The 21678-nt window shown below is 37.1% G+C and overlaps 1 protein-coding gene across 6 annotated transcripts in view; it reads right to left on the bottom strand.

Annotated features, from left to right (window-relative positions):
- Window positions 1-1889: 1889 nt before the first annotated feature.
- Window positions 1890-21678, bottom strand: part of ARID4B (AT-rich interaction domain 4B) — a 149708-nt gene continuing 129919 nt past the window's right edge. For 4 of the 6 annotated variants that reach the window (XM_025448626.3, XM_025448629.3, XM_025448630.3 and 1 more), the window contains 5 exons: window positions 15373-16587; window positions 11834-11947; window positions 9377-9592; window positions 7931-8077; window positions 1890-3653 (listed from right to left, as the gene is read on the bottom strand). In XM_025448626.3, the coding sequence (XP_025304411.3) occupies window positions 3526-3653; window positions 7931-8077; window positions 9377-9592; window positions 11834-11947; window positions 15373-16587 (1820 nt within the window). In that variant the 3' untranslated portion in view covers window positions 1890-3525. Of the gene's footprint in view, window positions 3654-7930; window positions 8078-9376; window positions 9593-11020; window positions 11177-11833; window positions 11948-14876; window positions 14991-15372; window positions 16588-21678 lie in introns of those variants that run through there. The other 2 variants (XR_003137294.3, XM_049108748.1) reach the window with 2 other exon arrangements.

Below are 21678 nucleotides of genomic sequence, written 5' to 3'. Positions count from 1 at the left end.
TTTCATAGGAAAGCACAGACAAGGGGCGCTTGGGCGGCTCAGTTGGTTAAGTGTCCAACTCTTGATTTCAGCTCAGGTCTTGATCTCACAGTCATGAGTTCAAGCCCTGTATCAGGCTCCACACTGGGAATCAAGCCTACTTGAAAAAAAAAAAATAGACAAAAACACTTTGTAAAAAATGTTAGTGGTCTTTATGTTTGCTGCTTCAGCTTCCCCAGTCTCCCCAGGTTAAGAATATTAATAAGACCGCACTCTCAGCTTATTTCAGTAGGGGGGAAAAAAAAAAAGGTTTGGAGAAAAAAAACCCACATCCTAATTTTACCATACACTGTAACTAGGTTGATAAAATATAGTTCAGGTGCCCAGATGAAAACGTTAAGTCAAATTCTGGTAATAACCATGAAATTCTCAAACTCTCCAGAGAAGCTGGGAAGGACAGAATGGGCAGGAAGGCAGAGAGGCCCCAGATAGTAAATGTTGACTCCAACAAAGTTTAGAATTGTTCCCCTTTACAGCACTATTTCTGTAACACGCAAAGTAGGTGATAGCAGTAGTTCCTTGAAAAACAAGGTGTCATGGTCAGGTAAGATTGATAACAGAAGGGTAAAGGAAGTTAGCCAGGTGTCTTCACAGGCCTCCTTAGTTTTGAATATGCTAACACTGAATCTCTGCAGAAAAAGGAGTGCTATATATGGCATATATATCTGACAATTGCCAGAGTATTTCCAGGAATCAGTATCTAGGACTTCATTTTGGGAAGCACTGTTCTTCAGATTTTAAAATTCACCTCTTAGAAGTTAAGCAAATTTCTGTAAAAATAAAGGATCATCCCAAAGTTGATTTAAAACTATACATTTGAGCTTTTTAGGCCTTAAAAATTGTTTAAAGGATTGTCTCTTGATGGAAAGTTCATTAAATGGGGCAAAAATCCTAATTACCGATTTTTTAAAAGTGGAGAAAAGCAGTGGTTCTCAACTCAGACGCATATTAAATCACTGGAGACCTTTAAAGAAAGATCAATAACCAAGCACCATCCTAGACCAATTAAGTACGACTCTTTGGGGGGCAATAGCTGCCCCCCCACCATCTCCATGGGCACAGTGGGAGTACGGACTATTGTTTTAACAATGTCCAGATGAGGGCAGCCCTGGTGGTACAGCGGTTTAGCACCGCCTGCAGCCTGGGGTGTGATCCTGGAGACCTGGGATCGAGTCCCATGTCAGGCTCCCTGCATGGAGCCTGCTTCTCCCTCTGCCTCTCTCTGTCTCTCTCTCTCTCTCTGAATAAATAAATAAATAAATATTTGAAAAAAAAAAAAAACAATGTCCAGATGATTCCAATGTGCAGTAGGGCAGAGTGCACTAAAAGTAAAAGTCCAATGAATGAAATTACAAGACAGAAAAAAGGCAAAAAGCTGCTGGTGCAGGTTTCACATGTTAAAGGAAATAAATTTTTTCTTCTTTAGACAAACCTCCCAAGTCATAAATATTCATATTCAGGCTCAAGCAAAATAGTCTATAGTGTATATAAACATATAAAAATGCCTAATAAATCCTGTGTCTGGTTAATGGACTTTTAATTTTAATAGGTATAATATTTCCCTTTTTGGCAGGTCAGTGAACCCCTTTTCTGATAATAATGGGCTAGAGATATATGTTCCAGTCAGTCATCACATATAGAAATGAACTAAAATTACTTAATCTTGGGCAGCCTGGGTGGCTCAGTGGTTTAGCACCGCCTTCAGCCTGGGGCCTAATTCTGGAGACCTGGGATTGAGTCCCACATCGGGCTCCCTGCATGGAGCCTGCTTCTCCCTCTGCCTGTGTCTCATGAATAAATAAAATCTTTTTTTAAAAAATTACTTTATCTTTTAGAAACAAAATCAAGGATTCACAAACTATGGCATTTTATTTCAGAGCCTCTGCTTACATTTGTACAATATATTACATAATTCTTCATTGTTTGCAGATCCTAATATATACTTTATAGCTTTTATTCTATAAGCTTTTTCTTCAACGTTTTGCTGTCAACAAATCTTTACAGTCCTGTACAAATTTGAATAACTTGAAACCATTTTCAACAAAATTAGTTACTGTAAGCACACACTACAAGACTGAAAATGCTTTTCTTAGAAAAGTTGAATGTAAAGGATTCTGACACGTTAGCATCTACAACAAAACGCTTCGAAATTCTCACGTCGTATTGCCAGAAAACAAATAAAACATGCCAGCCCCATCCAAAGAAAGTACACAGAACTACAATTAAAACGGTAAAACAGTCTGTACAGTAAAGTACTGTGTATTAACAGTGCCAGGTATTAAATAGCTTGAATGAACACATCCGCAATATACAAATGTCTTACAAAGGTGTAGAATTAAATACAAGTGCCAAACAGAACAGAGATTGGAATCATACAACATAAAGTCAATACAAGTGAAAACAATTTTGCGTTCATTTTGGATTTTATACAAGGCATTTAATTTTGTAGGCCTACCACTCCGATTAGCTATTTATACTTAAAATAACAACCATCCTTTTGAGACAGTTCATATCAACAACCTTGAAACATACTAATACAGTTTACTTGTTCCTGAAGTCCTCTTGTAGCTCATAATAAAATAAGCAATACAAATGAATTATCTGTATTTAAGGAAAAAGAAACATTTACAAGAAAACACAAAAATATAACTGTTATAATTCATTATGAATAAATATACACTTTGAACTGGCTAAGTACAATCTTTATACATTGTTTAAGATTTAATACAGTTTATTAGCCATTTTCTTTTTTCACACAATGTATTATATCAAAATTAAAAAAAAATACTGATTTATAGAAAAATGGCAAAGTACAGTAGTTCCATTCCAATTTGAAGGGGCATGAAAAGCCACTGCAAGACCTTTTAGCCTAATTCAAACCTGTAAACATGTTCAGTCTTTTTTAAAGAGAATCTTTAATATTTGGTTACCAGGATTGATGTCTAATATCCTGTTAACTGCAGGTTTTGAATTTATTACATGTGCTTGACTTATACAATTAAAGCCACCCTAAGGTGACTTGCTTTAAAAAACAATTAGCTCGTACAAATGAAAATAGGTTCATATTTTTTCATAAATAAATGGAAAAATATCAAATGTTCCAGCTTTAACAAAATACAAGGGAATACATATACAGTAAGTTATCTTAACATGTTCTGGCCCACCGAGTAACTATGCTTACTGTATTGTCTCTACAGGCAGTGAAAAGCCTCCATTTGCCACAGTGGAAGGCCTTCAAGTTACCAGACACACAATTCCCAGACAAGTTGGAAACAATTATTGCTTGAGGAAAAGCAGTTCATTGTACTTTTTCTTCATAAAAAAAGTGCACTTAAGTGCCAAGTCAGCTTGTCAAGAAACAATTTTTAAATATAAAATAGTGCTTGTCTGATTTTTTTTTTTTTTTTTTTGTGCCACTGTGCAGTATAAAAAAAGACGTGGCCCTCAACAGCCATTAAGTGCAAAGTGCTTTAGCAAGTCCTGCTGTCACCTGCACTCAACTGACATTCCATTTTGTGATGCGCTGGACATTGACGGTTCAGCTAGGGTTAACATAACAGCAGCTGTTATGGAACTGGATGAAGGGGAAGAAGAGGATGAGGATGTAGCAGCACCTGAGGAAAGGAGAAATCAAACCAGAGACTTAAATAAATGTTTATACAAGAACAAAAAGAAAGCAAACACCAGTCCACTGGACTAAAATCACTTAGTTTATAAGAGCATTCCACAATGTCACAATACCATAGTATCAAAAAAGGAAAAACTAGTGTATCTCAAGTAGCTAGACCACGTGTCAAAAAGAACTTTAAATCCAATAGGAAAAATCTGTAATCCCTCCAAAAATAATTTCCCTCCTACTAAGTCCTGCATCTTCCAGTGTTTGGGGTTTCTTATGAATTTAAATGGTGATAAGAATGGGAGGCTAATTGCTTCTTCCAGTTGGAACAAAAGGGACCACAGCTCAACTATAGCATTTTCCTATACTTTGTTTACAAAGCAAATGATAAATTTGTTATTTTCCTCAGGGAAATTCTCTCCTTGTTATAGATCAATTATTTGGGGGAAAAATGTTATAATGGATACATGTACAAGGTAAAAGAAACTCCTTCAGTACAGGAATATAAGGTAGAAAAGCAAATCTCATCAAAAACCCTCCGTAAGTCCTCCAACTTCCACTTCCCCCTTGTTACCAGTTGCTTCATTGTCTTCAAAACTCTAGAATAGGGGCTGGCAAATTATTGCCCCCAGGCCTAATCTAGACCATCTGTTTCTGTTAAGAAAAACTTACTGGAAACAGCCATGCCTATGTGCTTACATCTTGCCTATGGTAGATTTCACACGTACGACGACGGCAGGGTGAAGTTGTTCTCAAGAGACCAATTGGCCCTCAAAGCCCAAATTATTTATCATCTGCCTCTATGGAAAATGTTTCTAGCCCCCGTTCTGTAAGAATGTTATCTCCAGAAGCTAGAGATATGATATGCAAATTTAATATGTGCAGCTACAACTCTACTTGAAAAACACAATCATAGTATATATTGTTTGATTCTTGATTTTTCTTTTTAAACAATCTGTCTCAGGAGATTGTTACATATTGATACATATATAAATCTACCTCTTTGTCTTTTCAAAGTTGAATAGTACTCCATTATATTTATGAATTGTAATATTTAATTTTTAGTCTCTTCCTGTTACCAACAAAAATGCAATGAACATTTTGAGCATTTTATTTTTTTTTCATTTTGAGCATTTTAAATAAAATTTTAAATGTCTACTTTTTCTTTAATGTATCACAATTTAAATAATTTGTTATTATAAATATTATCACAACAAACTTCTTTATGGTTACTATTTTCCTTGAGACCTATTCTTAGACCTGGAATTAGCTAGTTCTCCAAATATATAATTAAATTGTTTTCCAAAATAATTGTGCCAATGCTTCCAGCAATGTATATGAATTAAACTATATTTTCCTAGCATTGGTTTCAGTTATACATTTTGAGTGTGGGGATGGCTAGGAATAGTATATTTGGTTTGCTTTTCTTTGACAACTAGGATAGTCATTTTCTGACTGATATTTTAATAGTATTTAGGAACTGACTTTTAATGCTAACACCCCAGAGAAAGCATCCATTTATCAGAATCACTTGCTATAGAGAATCTGTGGTGACACATACACAAAACACTGTTTTTAGAGGAGCAGTTTCTGGATAGACCTCTTATTACATAAAAAATACTCTAAAAAGGCTTAGATGACTTAAGAAGAAGGAGCTCTAGCATAAGGATTTAAATAGTATGCTTATAATTGATTTTTAATTATTTTTAGATGGTTACATATCAAATACAATCCTGATCCCCTTCCTTTGACAGAATGTTTCTGTATATACTTTCTATATATTAGCATTTCTTTTCAAATTACTCCATAACCCAGGCTTTCAGCCAGCACACAAATTAAAAAGCCTAGACAAAGTTGGAAAGAGTTATAGGACTTATCACAACAGAAGAAGAGGGATGGAAGTATATTCCTCTGAAGAAAAAAAAATGAAATCAAAGTGCTTCAGAGCATGAGAACAGTGGAAAAAGAAGAGGGTCAGGGAGGAAAAATCATAAGCTTGCAATGACACTGTCCCTCCCCCCATCTCTAATGTCCCCTTTCTGCATTCACTACAAAACCTGAGATTTTCCTAGGGCTCCCTTTTTCCTAGGGTCACCATCTCGACCTCCTCACCTCCCCCTATCCCAATCAGCTTTAATCCAGCTTCTCCACTGCCACAGTTCATAGTAAATGCTCTTGAAAAGGTCACTAGTGATTCCAATATTGATCAGCCACTAGCCACTTCACTGGCCTTTCAGCAACATTTGACATAAATGAGCACTCTCCTCTTCCTCAACTGTTGGCCAGCCTCTCCTGGTTTTCTTCATATACGGCTACTCCTCAAGTCTTGCTACTTCAATCTTTTCCCTCTCAGCACTACTCCTAAAAGTGGGCTTGCCTCCACTTTCCTTCTTTTGTACTCACGTTTATTTTCTAGGCGATTTTCTCAAGTACTGGGGCTTAATAAACCACTAGGGATAAGAACTGTACCCTAGCTATGCCAGTGACTTAAAAGTGATCTCTCTAGTCCTGCCTTCTCCCTTGAGCTACACACTTACATATCCTACCCTCTACCCAACATCTCCATCTGGATGCACAATAGGTATTTCAAAAAGTAACATGGCAAAGGAGCACCTGGGTGGCTCAGTCGGTTAAGTGTCTGACTTTGGCTCAGGTCATGATCTCAGAGTTCTGGGATCTGAGCACAGTTCAGGACTCTCGGCTCAGTGGGGAGTCTGCTTACCCCTCTCTGCCCCCTCCCCTCGCTTGTGTGCACATTCTCTCTCTCAAATAAATAAAATCCTAAAAAAAAAGTACCATGACAAAAACAAATATGTCTGATCCTGTGTTCCCCAACCCATATCTTTTCTAGGTCTTCCTCTTTTTTTTTTTTTAATTTTTATTTATTTATGATAGTTACACACAGAGAGAGAGAGAGAGGCAGAGACACAGGCAGAGGGAGAAGCAGGCTCCATGCACTGGGAGCCCGACGTGGGACTCGATCCCAGGTCTCCAGGATCGCGCCCTGGGCCAAAGGCAGGCGCTAAACCGCTGCGCCACCCAGGGATCCCTAGGTCTTCCTCTTTAGGTCTTCCTCATTTCCAAAGTCAGCACCAAGTAGCCGTGTGTTCCAGCTGAAAACCTACAGGTCATCTTGCTGCTTCTTCCCTCCACCTGCACCGAATCCATCAGTGAGCACTGTTAACCCAGCACGCAGTCCAGAGCACTGTCACTCGCCCCCAGAAGCCACTGTAAATTTAACATCTCCCTAACTGATATTGCTTCCCTCTACCACTGCCCATCTAGAGTTTGCTTTCCACATAGCAGTGATCTTTAAAAACTATAAATAGACCACAACATTTTCCTGTTTAAAACTTTCAAATAGCTGTCCATCTCACTTAGAATAAAATCTAAACCTGTCATCCTTGCCTACAAAGCCCCACAGGATTTGGCTTCTGCCTACCTAGATTACGTTTCTACCACTTTCACCACCGTGATTTTCTTTCTGCTCCTGAAAGCACTAAGGTGCTTTCCCACCTTAGAGCAGCTGTTTCCAGCCTGGGGTGCAATTTTGCCCCCTAGAGGATATCTGAAAAACATCTGAAGACATTTTTGTTTGTCACGATTGTGAGGCACGGGCTATTGGCACCCAGTGGGTAGAGGCCAGGGCTGATGCTAACCCATCCTACAGTGCACAGAACAGCTCCCAACAGCAAAGAATTATCTGGCCCAAAATGTTAAAAAAAAAAAATTAAACAAAAAACCCCACACCTCTATCTTAGGGAATACTTGCTGTTCTCTCTGCCCAGGACTCTCTAATGCACTGAATTCTGTCTCCCCAAATTCTATGTTGAAGCCCTGACTTCCAATGTGACAGTATTTGGAGGTAAGCCATGTATCTCCTGCCTGTGGTACTTTATTATGGCAGCCCTGGAAGACTAAGAGAACTCTTTTCCCTCAGATTTAGCTTCTCTCACTTCCTCTGGTCATTCAGGTCTCAATGAAATGTCCCGACCACTTGTAATCTAACACATCCAATCCCTGGGTTAACATTATTCTCTTCACAGTGTTCTTTACTATCTGAAATCTAATTTGGTTTTTTGAGGCAGATTATAAACTCCATGAAAGCGAACATTGTGATTTGAAATAATTTTTTCTTTAGATAAAATTTTCCATTTTATGGATGAGGAAAATAAGACAGAGAGATTAAAGGACTTGCCTAACAATACACAGATGTAAACTCAAGAGTCTAACTGTAGTCATAAATTGCTTGTTTAAGTAAGGTTAGTAACTTACTTTCTCTCTCTTTCTTCTTTAAACGCTTTCTCCTCCGATCGATGGAAGCTACTTCAGATTTTAATGACAAATAATGTTTTCTGATTTCCTGAAGTTTTTCTTGAAGAATTGTGATGCGTTCAGCACTTGTCATATTTTCCAGGTCCGCTGTGAATTTAAACGTTTCATCAATACATATTTTTGAACAAAACTGTAGCACATAAAAGCAAGCATATAGTGTGGTTGCAAAAAAAGGTCAAGACAGATGAACTAAAATAAGGCTTATGGATATTGTTTCCCTGAGATTTTTTTTTTTCTTAGCCTAGAACATAACGAGCTATGCCTATTTAGGGGCACCTGGATGGCTCAGTCAGTTGAACATGTGACTCAGGATCTCAGGGTAGTGGGTGCAAGTCCCCTGTTGGGTGCAGCTTACTTAAAAATCTTAAAAATTAAAAAAAAAAAAAAAAAAGGAAAAGCTATGCCTATATATGCTTATAACATAATACATGTTGAATCTGTTGAATAAATGCGTAAAATTAAAAAACTTAGTACCTAAATACATATGCTAAAAATTCTATCATAAGTATCAAATACATATGCTAAAAATTCACATACAGTATCACAATATATCACTAAAAACCATACTTAGATAAATTTTTGTCTTTCAGCCTCTTCTTGTCCTCTTTTTTGATTTTTATGAGTTATGTATAACTTGTTTTTTGCGTATGTATAAATTTATAAATTTTAAATAGTAGGAAAACTTTAAAAAGCTCTAAAAAAGCAGTTTTCAATTTCCTAAGAATATCTCCATGTGTGAAAAACTCTGGGGTAATCTTTTTCAGGAAGTTTTTATTATGGAGATTTCTCATGTAAGCTAAAGTACACAGAATAATAATGCCATCCACAAACCAACATTCAGCTTCAGTGATTAGCATTCATTGGCAAATCTTGTCTCTTTCTACCCCACTGATAACTCCCATCCCCAAGTGCAGATTATTTTTAAGCAAATTTCTAACATCTTATCATAAATATCTATCTAGTCGATGTTGATATTTGTCTGAATTGCCTTGAAATTTTTCTTTTCGAAACTTGTTCATGCAAATCAAGATCCAAATAAGCTCTCTACACTGCCATCGGTTATGATGTCTTAAGTTTGGTTATAGCCTCCTTTTTGGAGTTATTAGCCTGAAAAGCATTACTAAGCTGAAGTTTCTTCCTCTATTTTTTTTTTTAAGATTTTATTTATTTATTCATGAGACACAGAGAGAGAGAGAGAGAGAGAGAGAGAGAGGCAGAGACATAGGCAGAGGGAGAAGCAGGCTTCCCACAAGGAGACTAATGCGGGACTTGATCCTGGACCCCAGGATCATGCCCTGACCCAAAGGCAGATGCTCAACTGCTGAGCGACCCAGGTTGTCCTGAAGTTTCTTCCTCTTCATTGTCAATATACTAAATGTCACTTACACATCTGAAAACTCCATTTGTAAACTTTGGGTAATCGATTACTGGGTTCCTTGAGATCCGGATCTTTATCTCCATTCTTTCCACATTTTCCTGGGGACTGTGTCCTTGCAGGAGATTTGGTATTGTGAGACTTCATTCCAGTGGAAACTGATTTGACCGGCTGACTCTTAGTTACACTTTCTCCAGCAGAAAGTTCTTCACTATCACTACTATTTGCTGAAAGAAAAGTTAAAAGAAAAGCATTAGTAAACCAAAAAATAACAAAAAACTTGTCACAGATTTTAGTGAACAATTTAACAATTTAACATTTTCTACTGAAGTGAGTACCTTGCTTTACAGATCCTGCCTAGAGACCTGAAAAGTCATCATGTACAAATACAGCAGCATCTCAGTGAAGGACAACAAAACCAAAACCAATAAATTCTTACCTGAATTGCCAATAATATATTTTTTTAAATCATTCAAACTAATCTTCCATTACACCTGATAGATTGCCAATGTATCATAATTATATATTTGAATGCGTTTTTATTCTATTCTATTACTATATGAAAAACAGAATACAGCATTTTTAAAATGACTCATTGTAAGAACTTAATTTTAATATTTTAGGTTGTATACATATCATGTTCATATAATACTTTTCCTACTCCTCTGGCCATAAGCAAACAATGATATATAATCATGAAATTCAATAAAAAAAAATTCTTTGGGTTCCCAAACTCTAAACTTTGATGTGTACATGATTTTCTCCTTAACTAACTCCTATATCATAGCATGTTGACTAAAATAAACCATCAATTCAACTCTGGTAAATATATTCAGTATGAATATTTCACAAATCTATGTAATAACTGTGTTACATCTGTCTCTGCTGATCAGTCTCAGTTCTCCAATAGAAAGGCTTAACCTTGCCAGTTTACCATGTGAATAGGTGATGGGGATTGATATTTCCATGAATTACCACTTCCTGGACACAAAGTATTATCTTAGATTCCATGGGTTGGTTCCACTTTACTAAATTATTCTCAGAGAATGGTTTCCTCATTCTGATGTACCAAGCCTTTGGCCCAATAATTAAAATGGGAGAATATAATTAACTATAACTGCTACAGAACAGTTATAGAATACAATCAAATATAACTGATGTACTCAAAATTATAGGAATACATTAAGTGACTTGTTGAAGATGAGCCCTCTTAGGAAATGTCATTTAAACGGTAAAGTCTTTAAGACAAAAATATCACTGTGTAGTAAGTAACACTTTAAATATCCTGTTTGATATTCCAAGTAATTGATGATCAACTTAGCAGTTATTTATTGTTTCGTTATTTAACAACAGCTACCCCCAAGAAAAGCATAGTTAGGCTTTCAAAGCCTGAAAAGTATTCTAGATAGAAAAGGTACACAGCAACTCCTCCCACTGTGGTGTTTGGAGAATGAAGAAACGCCACCACTCCTTTATAAAACACATCTTAAACGAATCCCCTCCCAACCCCACCACTGCTGCTCTGGAACCCCTGGCAACTCCTAGCTAAGCCACCCAAGGCTTGGCCCCACTCTGATGCAGTGGTCTGCCTCAGCCTGGCTTTCATGGCCTTGCTGAGCACAGCCGCCCGGGGCCCCGAGGGACGCCATATTCACCGCCTGGAAGTCATATGGGCTCAGCAGAACCTCGGGGAGCTGGCCGCATAACCCTTTTCTGCACTGAAGTGCAGCCAAGCCGGCCGATAGCAAAGGTCAGGCAGTGGAGGTGGCAGGAGTCTCCTGGAAGAGCAGCAGGAGGTCAGTGTGGGGCACCTGAAAAAAAATTCTTTACATATTTTCTGCTTCTCACTTTGTCTACAAAAGAGAGATAAAATGTGCAGCTCTCAGGAGAAATACAGTATATAAATTCCTGTTGGTTGACAAACAGAGCCATTACTAAAGTTAAATTTTTAGTATTGTTTATATAGCTGCTCTTGGGACACACAGTTTGGGGTACCACAGATAAATGTAGTAGACTGGAGTTGTTAGAATTACAGCTCTAAAGCTATCTTGATTAATCTCTTTCAGTCTGATTTTGTCTTGAAGAGTTACAAAGCAATCAATTTCATTGTAATAAAAACAATATATAATTGAAAGTATTTTCAATTATATATGGTACATATAATGTCAAGTGGAAAGAATGGGTGGGACATAACACTAACAAAGATGTTGAGCTTATATTGGCTATTATTTTAAAGAGGATTACCTGATCATTCATCAGCAATCAATACCACTGTTGAATAACACCAAACTGCTTAATCCTAGAATTTACCTAGGATCAGAAGACTTCTGTGTGACTTTTTTGAGGGCAGAGACAAAACCAAAATATTTAACTATACCATATCCTGAATACCCTTTTCTTAATGGGGGGGAAAAAAACCGTATCCGCCATTATTTATATATTTAAATAACGAGAGGTTTCACACTTACTGCCTTTTCCCTTTTTTTTGTTGTTTACCACTGTTGCTTTATGGCTTCGTTTCTGCTTTTTTGATGAACTTCCTCCTCCCTGAGATTCTTTCCCTCTTTTCTGACCTGTACAGGCTATGATGGGAAAGAAATTATTAAGTAACACAAAGTAAAATTAAGCTTTCCTAGGTATAAATTAATTCCACATTTTAGAAGCAGAGAACAACTCTGAAACTATGCATATTCTTTATGAGAGGTACAATTATCAAAGAAATTACTGTAATTTTTAGAATTACTTATCATTAATGAACTGAATTACTACACATAATAGAAGAGTTTTAAAAAAGCAAATAAAGTAGGTACATCCATCTTAGAAAAATCAGATAAAACTAAAAACAGTTCTCAAAATAGTACTGGAAGTTTATGAGTCTAGTAATTCAAAAACAGGTAAATGCTGAAAATAAAAACTGAAATTTGTTAAAATTCAATAAAAGCAAAATAAATATTAAGATTTAATTACAGATGAAAATATTAATGCTATATATTTTAATGATATTAATTTTTAAATTTATATTAATGGGATAAATTTTACTAATTCACACTTAGTTATTTTACCAATTTATTTAACCAATAACCAATAACCTCACCAATAACCTCACTGCCAGAGCACTGGTTGACACATATACCATTTACAAATCCAGCATAGTAATTCTGAGAAATATTTCATCTTCTTGGCAGGAAATTATCCCGAAACATCATAAATGTCTTCCTCTTTAAGAACTAGCCCACATCCTACATCTTCACTAAGACCTTCCCTTCATTAAGACATGCCCAGGCTTCATGTCATGACCACTCCTCCAGACTGTAGTTTCAGGACACTTTTCTATACTATTAACATGGTCCTCAGCATGTGCTGTGTTTCTAAGTATTTCTAATTATATGTACCATCTACCAGACTTCTTCAGAGATTAATAAAGTCCCATCTCTACTCAGTACAATGTTAGATACTGTAATGACATATAAATATGATTAAAAAAAAAAACTATGCATGCTTGCTACAAGAAACATTTCTTAGTCCTGTTACAAATGGTAAAATCAGTCTTGAATATATAAGATGGGCTTCCTTGGTCAAAAATGGAATAAGCTAGGGGGGTGCCCTGGGTGGCTTAGTCGGTAAGTGTCTGCCTTCAGCTCAAGTCATGATCTCAGGGTCCTGGGATTGAGCCCTGTAACAGGCTCCTTATTCAGTGGGGAGCCTGTTTCTCCCTCTCTCTGCTGCTCCCCCTGCTTGTGCTCTCTGTCAAATAAACAAAATCTTAAAAAAAAAAAAAAAGACAGGAATAGGCTATTAACTGTTTTGTTTGTAACTTCCTAATTTTTTAAATTACACCTTACTGATAACTTTTCCTAATGCTATTTTATTTATTTATTTTTTAAGATTTTTATTTATTTATTCATGAGAGACAGAGAGAGAGAGAGAGAGAGAGAGAGAGAGGCAGAGACACAGGCAGAGGGAGAAACAGGCTCCATGCAGGGAGCCCCACGTGGGACTCGATCCCCGGTCCCCAGGATTAGGCCCTGGGCTGAAGGCGGCGCTAAACTGCTGAGCCATCTGGGCTGCCCTCCTAATGCTATTTTAATATAACAATTTAAATGAAACATAAAGAGGTTATTAAAGTAATGACTGTGTTGAAGCACAGAGTTTTAAAAATAATTGCCAGGTTTCTCCCTAAAAGAGTGTTAATTCTGAAGCTTTCAGGTGCAAGAAATAAAAAGCTTAATGTGAACTAATTGGAGGGAAATCCTAAATTTAAGTTGTAAAACTTCCCTTTTTACTTTTGCTATAATGTGAATTCTCTGACATTGGTAGACAAATTTCTTAAAATGAAGCCATATGAAATCGGTGCTTAAGAATTTATTTTAAAGAGAGATCAAGGGGCACCTGGGTAGCTCAGTGGTTGAGTGTCTGCCTTTGGCTCAAGGGGTGATCCCAGGGTCCTGGGATCAAGTCCTGCATCAGGCTCCCTGCGGGAAGCCTCTTCTCCCTCTACCTATGTCCCTGCCTCTCTCTGTGTCTCTCATGAATAAATAAATAATCTTTAAAAAAAATAAAGAGAGATCAATTCTAAAAAATATTTTATGCTTTGATTTCATAAAGCAGATGGTCTCTATTATCCTAAATTTGGGAGTATTTCTTTAGTTGAATACTTTTTAACCTGGTCAAGATCAAGATTCCAAAAAAGGCAGTGCTTAGTCAGTCAAAAGAATATTCTAGCTCTTTTCCATGGAACACATACTGTAGTTATATGCATGATATGAAAACATAATGATGATCCCAACTGAATTGCAACTATATTTTTAGTTAATATTTATTTTTATTATTATTTTTAAAGATTTTATTTATTTATTCATGAGAGACAGAGAGAGGCAGAGATAGAGGCAGAGACATAGGCAGTGGGAGCAGAAGTAGGCTTCATGCAAGGAGCCCGATGCAGAACTTGGTCCCAGAACTCTGAGACCACACCCTGAGCCGAAGGCAGAGGCTCAACCACTGAGCCACCCAGGTGTCCCAACATTTATTTTTTAAAAAGAAATGTTTTAAGTCCAGATTTGTATGACAGTGTCACATCATTATATCTCAGTAAAGCTGAAAAAAAGGAAAAAAATATTTGTGTGAGAATCTTGGAATTAACTCATCTGATCTATGCCACATCTCTTTAAACTCAGCTAAAAACGTAAGGCAAGTATAATAAAAACTGGTATGTTATATAAAATATATATCCTATCTTTGCAATGGAAAAGTATGTTTCGAAGTCAAGTGTCAGTGTATATTATATTCATTTGAAGACACCTGAGTGAAGTGGTTTATAAGAAAAATGAAGACAGAAGTATAGCTATGGTAAAATCAAAAGGCACTAATACTTTGGAAAGTACTAATTTGAATTTCTTTTAACAACTCCATGGAAAATCAAAAAGTATTACTGTAGGTTATTTACATACACACTGGTCCTTCAATTTGGAAGCTATGCAACTAAGAAAGCAGCAAATTCCTTTACAAACTCACACAAGTTAGTCAGGCTTGAAAATCAGTTTGACACGGTTGTCTGAGGAAAGCAGTGCCTGGACAGTTGGTTGCTCCAAACCCCTACATACAGTATTTGGTTAAGGGTGGAGGGGTCTGTCAATAAATCAAAATGTTTGTGAGAAACTGCACATTACAATTGCAAAAACAACGTTACAGAAATATATTTCAGCTGCTCATGCCATATAGTCATGTATAATGAATTTTCAAGCAGGTTTGGATTTTGGATGCACTTTTCGCATGTGTTCTGGTCCACTATGAAATGTAATAGCTCAAGCAAAGGACATTAAATCCTTCTCAAGCTTTTAAATTCATTCACTATTCATCACTCATATTACCCTTCAAATTTCCATTTTACCATGGTCACACAAGTATTTCATTTAAACATCTCATGTTCTAACAGGAGACACTGTGAAGCCCTTGACAGCGTAAGGAGGGAAATCTTAAAATAAGGCAATGTGTGCTTTTTGCTCCTCACCTTTGTCAGGATGTTCTGGTTCTGGCTGATTACTACTGCTGGAGCTCACACTTGCGTCAAAGCCTGCTGGTGAGCTGTTCCCTTCTGACTGGAGGTCTTGGAGCTCCCCTGCGACACTATCCACCTCAATTGTGCTATCCGTTTCACTCTTGATACTTCGAACCTCCTCTTGGTTTGGAGCCAGCGGTTCTGACACTGTCACAGAAGACTGCTGCTGACCGGCTTCTGTTACAGTGACCGAGGAAGGCGATTCGGGTGTAGTAGGAGGGGTATTGAGCACGGAATTGCTGCCACTACTAGGAAATTCTGCTTTTTTGTCACCGATCTCTGCTGTTTTTTCCTCAGCGGGTTTACTGTCAGCACTGGCTGGAGGTGGTGTTTCCAGCTCGGCACTGGGCGAGCAGCTCTCCTCCTCAGCTACAGTCTGCAGTGACCCCTCTGCCGGCCCCTCTTCTGGGGCAGGATGGGGCGGGGAAGCTGCCGCCTCCGTGTCAGAGTCTGAAAAAAGCTCCTTCAGTGTTTTTTTAGGCCACTGTCCCTGAATGCTTGACCAGACATCTTTTCGATCTTTTGCTCTGCTGTTCTGAAGTCTTTCATCAGAGTTATTTAAAAGTTTTATCCTTTTTTCTGCCACCTCTGAAAATCCTGAATAGAAACCAGTTGTCCGTAGAGATTTTCTCTTCTCCTCCAAACCATTATATTTCTTAGTTGGCGTCATCTTTGTTTTTGATTTTTCTTCTTCCTCTTCATCTGAAGAGCTGTTGCTACTGTTTTCTATGCAAAGCGATTCTTTGTTCTTGGCTTTTTCTTCCTTTTTGCCAGGTGATCCGGTTTTTAAACACTCCTCTGTATTGCAATACCTTCTTTTACCACGTTTCACTTGTGGCTTTGAAGACTTCTCTGTGGTGTCTTTCTTAACATCTTTCCTCTTTTTTGTAATTTCATCGTCTTCTTCATAATCAGTATCTTCAGATAATCCTTCCATATCTTTTCTTAATCTTTCTGGAGATTTTGACACTGGTTTGGACATTACCAAATCTGCATGGACTTTGTTTTCTTCTAGCAATGATGAACTGTTCTGTTCCTCTTTCGCAAGAAGATCATTTCTGGTGTGGGTCAAATGATCAATCTTAGAGTCCTCTTTGCCACTGTTATCTATATCTTGAGCACCTGTCTCATCTTCCTGCTCACTGTCCTCAGCAGAACTTTCAGAAGCTAGAAAATAAGAAGAAAAGCCAATGAGTATAATAACACTAGCAATGACTTCCCTGTGCAAGGCGCTTGATATAATTAGCCTCTGTTTATAACCCTCTTGGGTTGCTAGGCTTTATCCCCATCTTACAGGTGAGGAAAGGGAGTTTTGAAGAGGGAAGACACTCACACAATGATGGTAATGTTTTACATTGAGAGGGTGACTGTAGTGACACTCTTGTACACTTTTGCCAAAACACAACAAATTGTAAGCATAAAAATCATGAATTTTATTGTTTGTAAATTATACCTCGATAAAGCTGATTATAAAAAAGAAACTTCTTAAATTTTTTTTTTTTTTTTTTTTTTTGAGAAACTTCTTAAATTTATGAGTAGAATATAATAGTGCAGTCAGGATGCAGTCCCAGGTCCAGGTAATTCTAACTTCAAAGTCTGTATTCTTAGGAAATTATATGCTTCATTTTTTCAGTGTTGTAATGATTATTCAAAGATTTATGAACAATGAATTTCTATGATGTTTTAAAGAATAGACACAATTAACTTAAGTAACTGATACCTTATATAAAAATATTTACAGATTTTATTTCTTAAAAATTCATTTTAGTAAATGAATTCAATTAGGTATAAAAAATAATTGCCAGGGCATCTGGGTGGCTCAGTCGGTTGAGCATCCAGCTCTTGGTTTCAGCTCAGGTTGTGATCTCATGGGTCATAGGATGGAGCCCCAAGTAAGGCTCTGCAGTCAGTAGGGCGTCTGCTGGAGATTCTCTCTTCCTCTCCCTCTGCCACTCCTCCCTACTCATGTGCACTCGCTAGCTCTCTCAAAATAAATAAATATATCTTTAAAAAATTTTGCCTTTACTAGGATTTTAATATTAACATTTACTGAGAAAATGCCATATGCCAGATACTTTGATATGCCTTGCACAGACTGTCTGATTCAGTCTCACAATAACCCTATAAGGGGCAGGTAAAATAACCCCATTTTACAGTTTAGGAGACTGGAATTTAGAGGTTAAACTACCCCAAAGAGCTAATAAAAGTCGAGATGAAATAGAAATATAAGCTGTTTGAACTCCTGGTTTAGAATTGTAATTACAATACTATATATATATATATATATATTTTTTTTTTTTTTTTAAGATTTTATTTATTCACAAGAGACACAGAAAGAGAGAGGCAGAGACACAGGCAGAGGGAGAAGCAAGCTCCATGCAGGGAGCTCGATTGGGATTCGATTCCGGGACCCCAGGACCATAACCTGAGCCAAAGGCAGATGCGCTTAACTGCTGAGCCAAGCAGGCGTCCCACTACGTATGTTCTTTAGCTAAGTTTCCTAAAAATAAAAAATGATACAATTAAGACAGAAACATTTAACTTTTCAACATGTTTCTGTATAACTGAATTTTTTAAACCATAGAAGCAATGCAAATATGACTACAAACAAATGTAGAAAGAAAACCAACAGCTCTTTTTCTTCCTTTTGCAGCCTCTGAAGTCTCAATACCATTTCTTTGGGTAGTATATTATTTAGAAATGATGAAAACTGTAACTTTGTTCATTTAGGAAATTTAGCCTGCAATGAGCAGTGAGGATGTTTTCTTATTAATATTCCCATCTCCTGTCATACTTTCTATATATAATCATCTTTAAATAAATATACTATTTGTAGAGTACATAAATGTGGTTCACTGCAGAAGTAGGCAGCATGCTTGATAAACTTCTTTTCTGATAGAGCCATTTATTTTTTTCAAGTTTCCATAAGTCCTTCTTTTCTTTTCTACGTTATATCTTCCTTTTGTAGGCCTTTCATCTTTATTTCAACTACTCCATTAAGTCGAGCACTCCATCTGATTCCCTTATTCACCAAATCTCTCTATCTCAGAGGCCTACTTTCTAACTCCATCTAGTTGGTTGCTCTCTGGGTCTACTCTAATAGCCATCATCCTAGAATTCCTTTCACTGCTTTCTCTTGACAGAGACCCACTGTTAAATGAATTGCCCATCTTCCCCTTTTTTGGTTTATTCCTGTATGTGTTGGAGCACATCATCTAGTACTTTCCTGAAAAAGGTATATAGAAGATAAATATTCTTTGTCCTTATATCTGAATACATCCTACTCTTCAAACTTCATTGTTTTAGATACAGAATTCCAAGTTGAAAATTATTTCCCCTCAAAACTTTGAAGGTATTTTCCTTACAAGTGTTAAAAACACTACTTTCATTTGTCTTCTCGTCCTTAGTGGTGGTTGTTTTTATTGCTGGTATTTTTAAATTTCATAATAATGCACTGTGGCATAGCTCTTTCTTAACCAATTTACCAGGTGTTTGGTGAGCTCTTTCAATATAAAGATTCAATGTCCTAGGGCACATTCAATGTCCTGAGCCTTGGGTGGCTCAGTCAGTTAAGCGTCTCCTTTGGCTCAGGTCATGATCTCAAGGTCCTGGGGCCTTTCATCTGGTCTCCTGCTCAGCGAGGAGTCGGCTTCTCCCTTTCTCCCTGCCCCTCACTGCCTCCTCCCCTTGCTGGTACTCTATCTTATATACTCTGTCTCCCTCTCTCCCCAATAAATGAATAAAATCTTTAAAAAAAAGAATCATGGGCAGCCCCGGTGGCCCAGCGGTTTAGTGCCATCTTTGGCCCAGGGTGTGATCCTGGGGACCCAGGATCAAGTCCCACATCGGGCTCCCTGCATGGAGCCTGCTTCTCCCTCTACCTGTATCTCTGCTCCTCTCTCTCTCTCTGTCATGAATAAATAAATAAAGTCTAAAAAAAAAAAAAAAAAAGAAAAAGAAAAAGAATCATGTCTGTCAGTTCTGAAGGTTTTTCTTCTTTTAGTTACTTGGTAATTTCTCCACCTACCCAAAGATTATCCCAGGATGACTCCAAAGATTGGTATGTATATGGGGGGGTGGGGGAAGAGAATATACCACTGTATATACAGCATATATACAGCACTCACTAAGACATGAGGTACAAATCAATAATTTAGTTGTGAGACAGTTTATAAGAAAATCCCAGCTCAGTGTTTTCTTGTTCAGTTTTTCAAAATCCAACTGCTTTTTATAGTTACAAATAACCAGGCATCTGTTTCCATGGCTTCTTGATGCCTCAGGCTGACTGATTCTAGAAGTAATGCTAGTGCCTTTCTCCCCATTACAAAAAACAAAGATTATAAACATGAGATTATTACTCAAAGAGTGGTATGGTTACCTGTTAATTTCTTCCCCTCTAATTTCACTATTCCTAGAATGATACTCATATCACTCATCTTCTAACATTTCTATCACTGCTTTCTTATACTTTCTCAAGTTTTCCTCAACTTCAAATTCTGCTTTGTTGAATTTTAATTTTTATTTCTAAGTTTTTCTTGTTTGTTCCTTTTTCACTGTATCCTGTTCTTGTTTTATAGATACTTCTGGGTTCTCTGAGGTTAATAAGAACCAGAGATAATTAATAGTTCATGTTTGTTACCTTCATTATCTCTCTCCTCAAGGGTCATCATTTCTTCTGTTTTAGTTTCCATCTTTTATGCTGGAGCTTTCCTTGATTATGTACACTGAAGGATGACCTACTAAAACTTAACTCTGTTGGTATGGGTTATTAATGGATAAGCTTTCCATGTGGTGATTCATCAGGGATCTAGTTCATTTGAGAGGATTTAGTGCTAAAATGTGGATGATTATTCTCTAGAGACATTCAATGCCTCCACAGAATTCTAACCATCACCTCCTCTCTTGTTCCATCCGTAGCCCATCTCATGCCAAGGAAATAGACTCCTAGCTATCTGTTCTATACTTGTGGGTGGTCTCAAATTTTCTTTATTATATACATGTACATATACATACACATATGCATTCATAGCAACAATCATTTTTTTTTAAACTGGAAATAATCTGAAATGTCTTGAAGTTGATCTATGGCCAAATCTAAAATAAAATAAAATTCACCATGGAAAGGAGAAAATATGAAGCAAATATTTAAAATGTTACAAATATGCCAATATGATGCTCACTGTTGAATTATGCACAATAGGGAAAATAATTGAAATACCTAAATATCTTTTTTTTAATCAAAAACTAATTAAATAGGGCAGCCCCGGTGGCACAGCGGTTTAGTGCCACCTGCAGCCCAGGGTGTGATCCTGTAGACCCAGGATTGAGTCCGACATCGGGCTCCCTGTGTGGAGCCTGCTTCTCCCTCTGCCTCTCATGAATAAATGAAATCTTAAAAAAAAAAAAAAAAAGAACTAATTATATAAATTATGATACAGCTATCCTGTAGTATGAATGTGCTGACATGGAAAAATTTATCAGTTATACTATACCAAGCCCCACACCAAAAGGTTGGGTTTGCAGTGTCAATGATCCCATTTATAAATATATTGTATTGTGTATGCGTGTATATGTATATGTGTGTTGTTTGAGGATATATATTTATTATACTAATATATAATACTAATACTTATATATTACATACACAATCATACATATGCTATGTTAACACTATTTCTGAAATAATACAGGAAAAAACACAGGGAAAAACAGGAGAGAACAGCAACAGGATGCACAAGCCAGAAAGCAGATGAATCAGAGTTAACAGATTCAAGAAAGGCAACTCTTTTCTCAAGTCAGCAATGAATGGAGCTGAGAATAAACCCAGAGATTCAATAATAATTGGCTATATCATGTATCTATGAAAATGAAAAGTAGAGGAGTCAGCCTAATGTAAGGAGCATTGGGTGAACATTATTATTATTATTATTAGGTGAACATTATTTGACAAGAATTTAGATTCCTAGGTCCTCACATCCACCGCAGTTTGCTAGGTGACTACTCTTCTGGAGGTTTATTCTCTCAAGATGGTAATTCAAGATTCCTGACCTAGGCAATGCTAAGAACTATTGAAGGCATAGGTACAGATGTGATGCTGTACTCAGCAGGATCAGAGAATTAAAAATGCTAAGGTGCACCTACGCGGCTCAGTCAGTTAAGTGTCTGACTCTTGATCTCAGCTCAGGTCTTGACTTCAAGGCCACGAGTTCAAGCCCCATTTTGGGCTCCAGGCTGGGTATGGAGCCTACTTAAAAAAGA

Source organism: Canis lupus, chromosome 4 (genome assembly GCF_003254725.2).
Source record: "Canis lupus dingo isolate Sandy chromosome 4, ASM325472v2, whole genome shotgun sequence".
In the NCBI taxonomy this organism is placed as follows: domain Eukaryota; kingdom Metazoa; phylum Chordata; class Mammalia; order Carnivora; family Canidae; genus Canis; species Canis lupus.
Note: the sequence above shows the minus strand (reverse complement) of the source record. Positions and strands in the feature narration are given on the sequence as shown.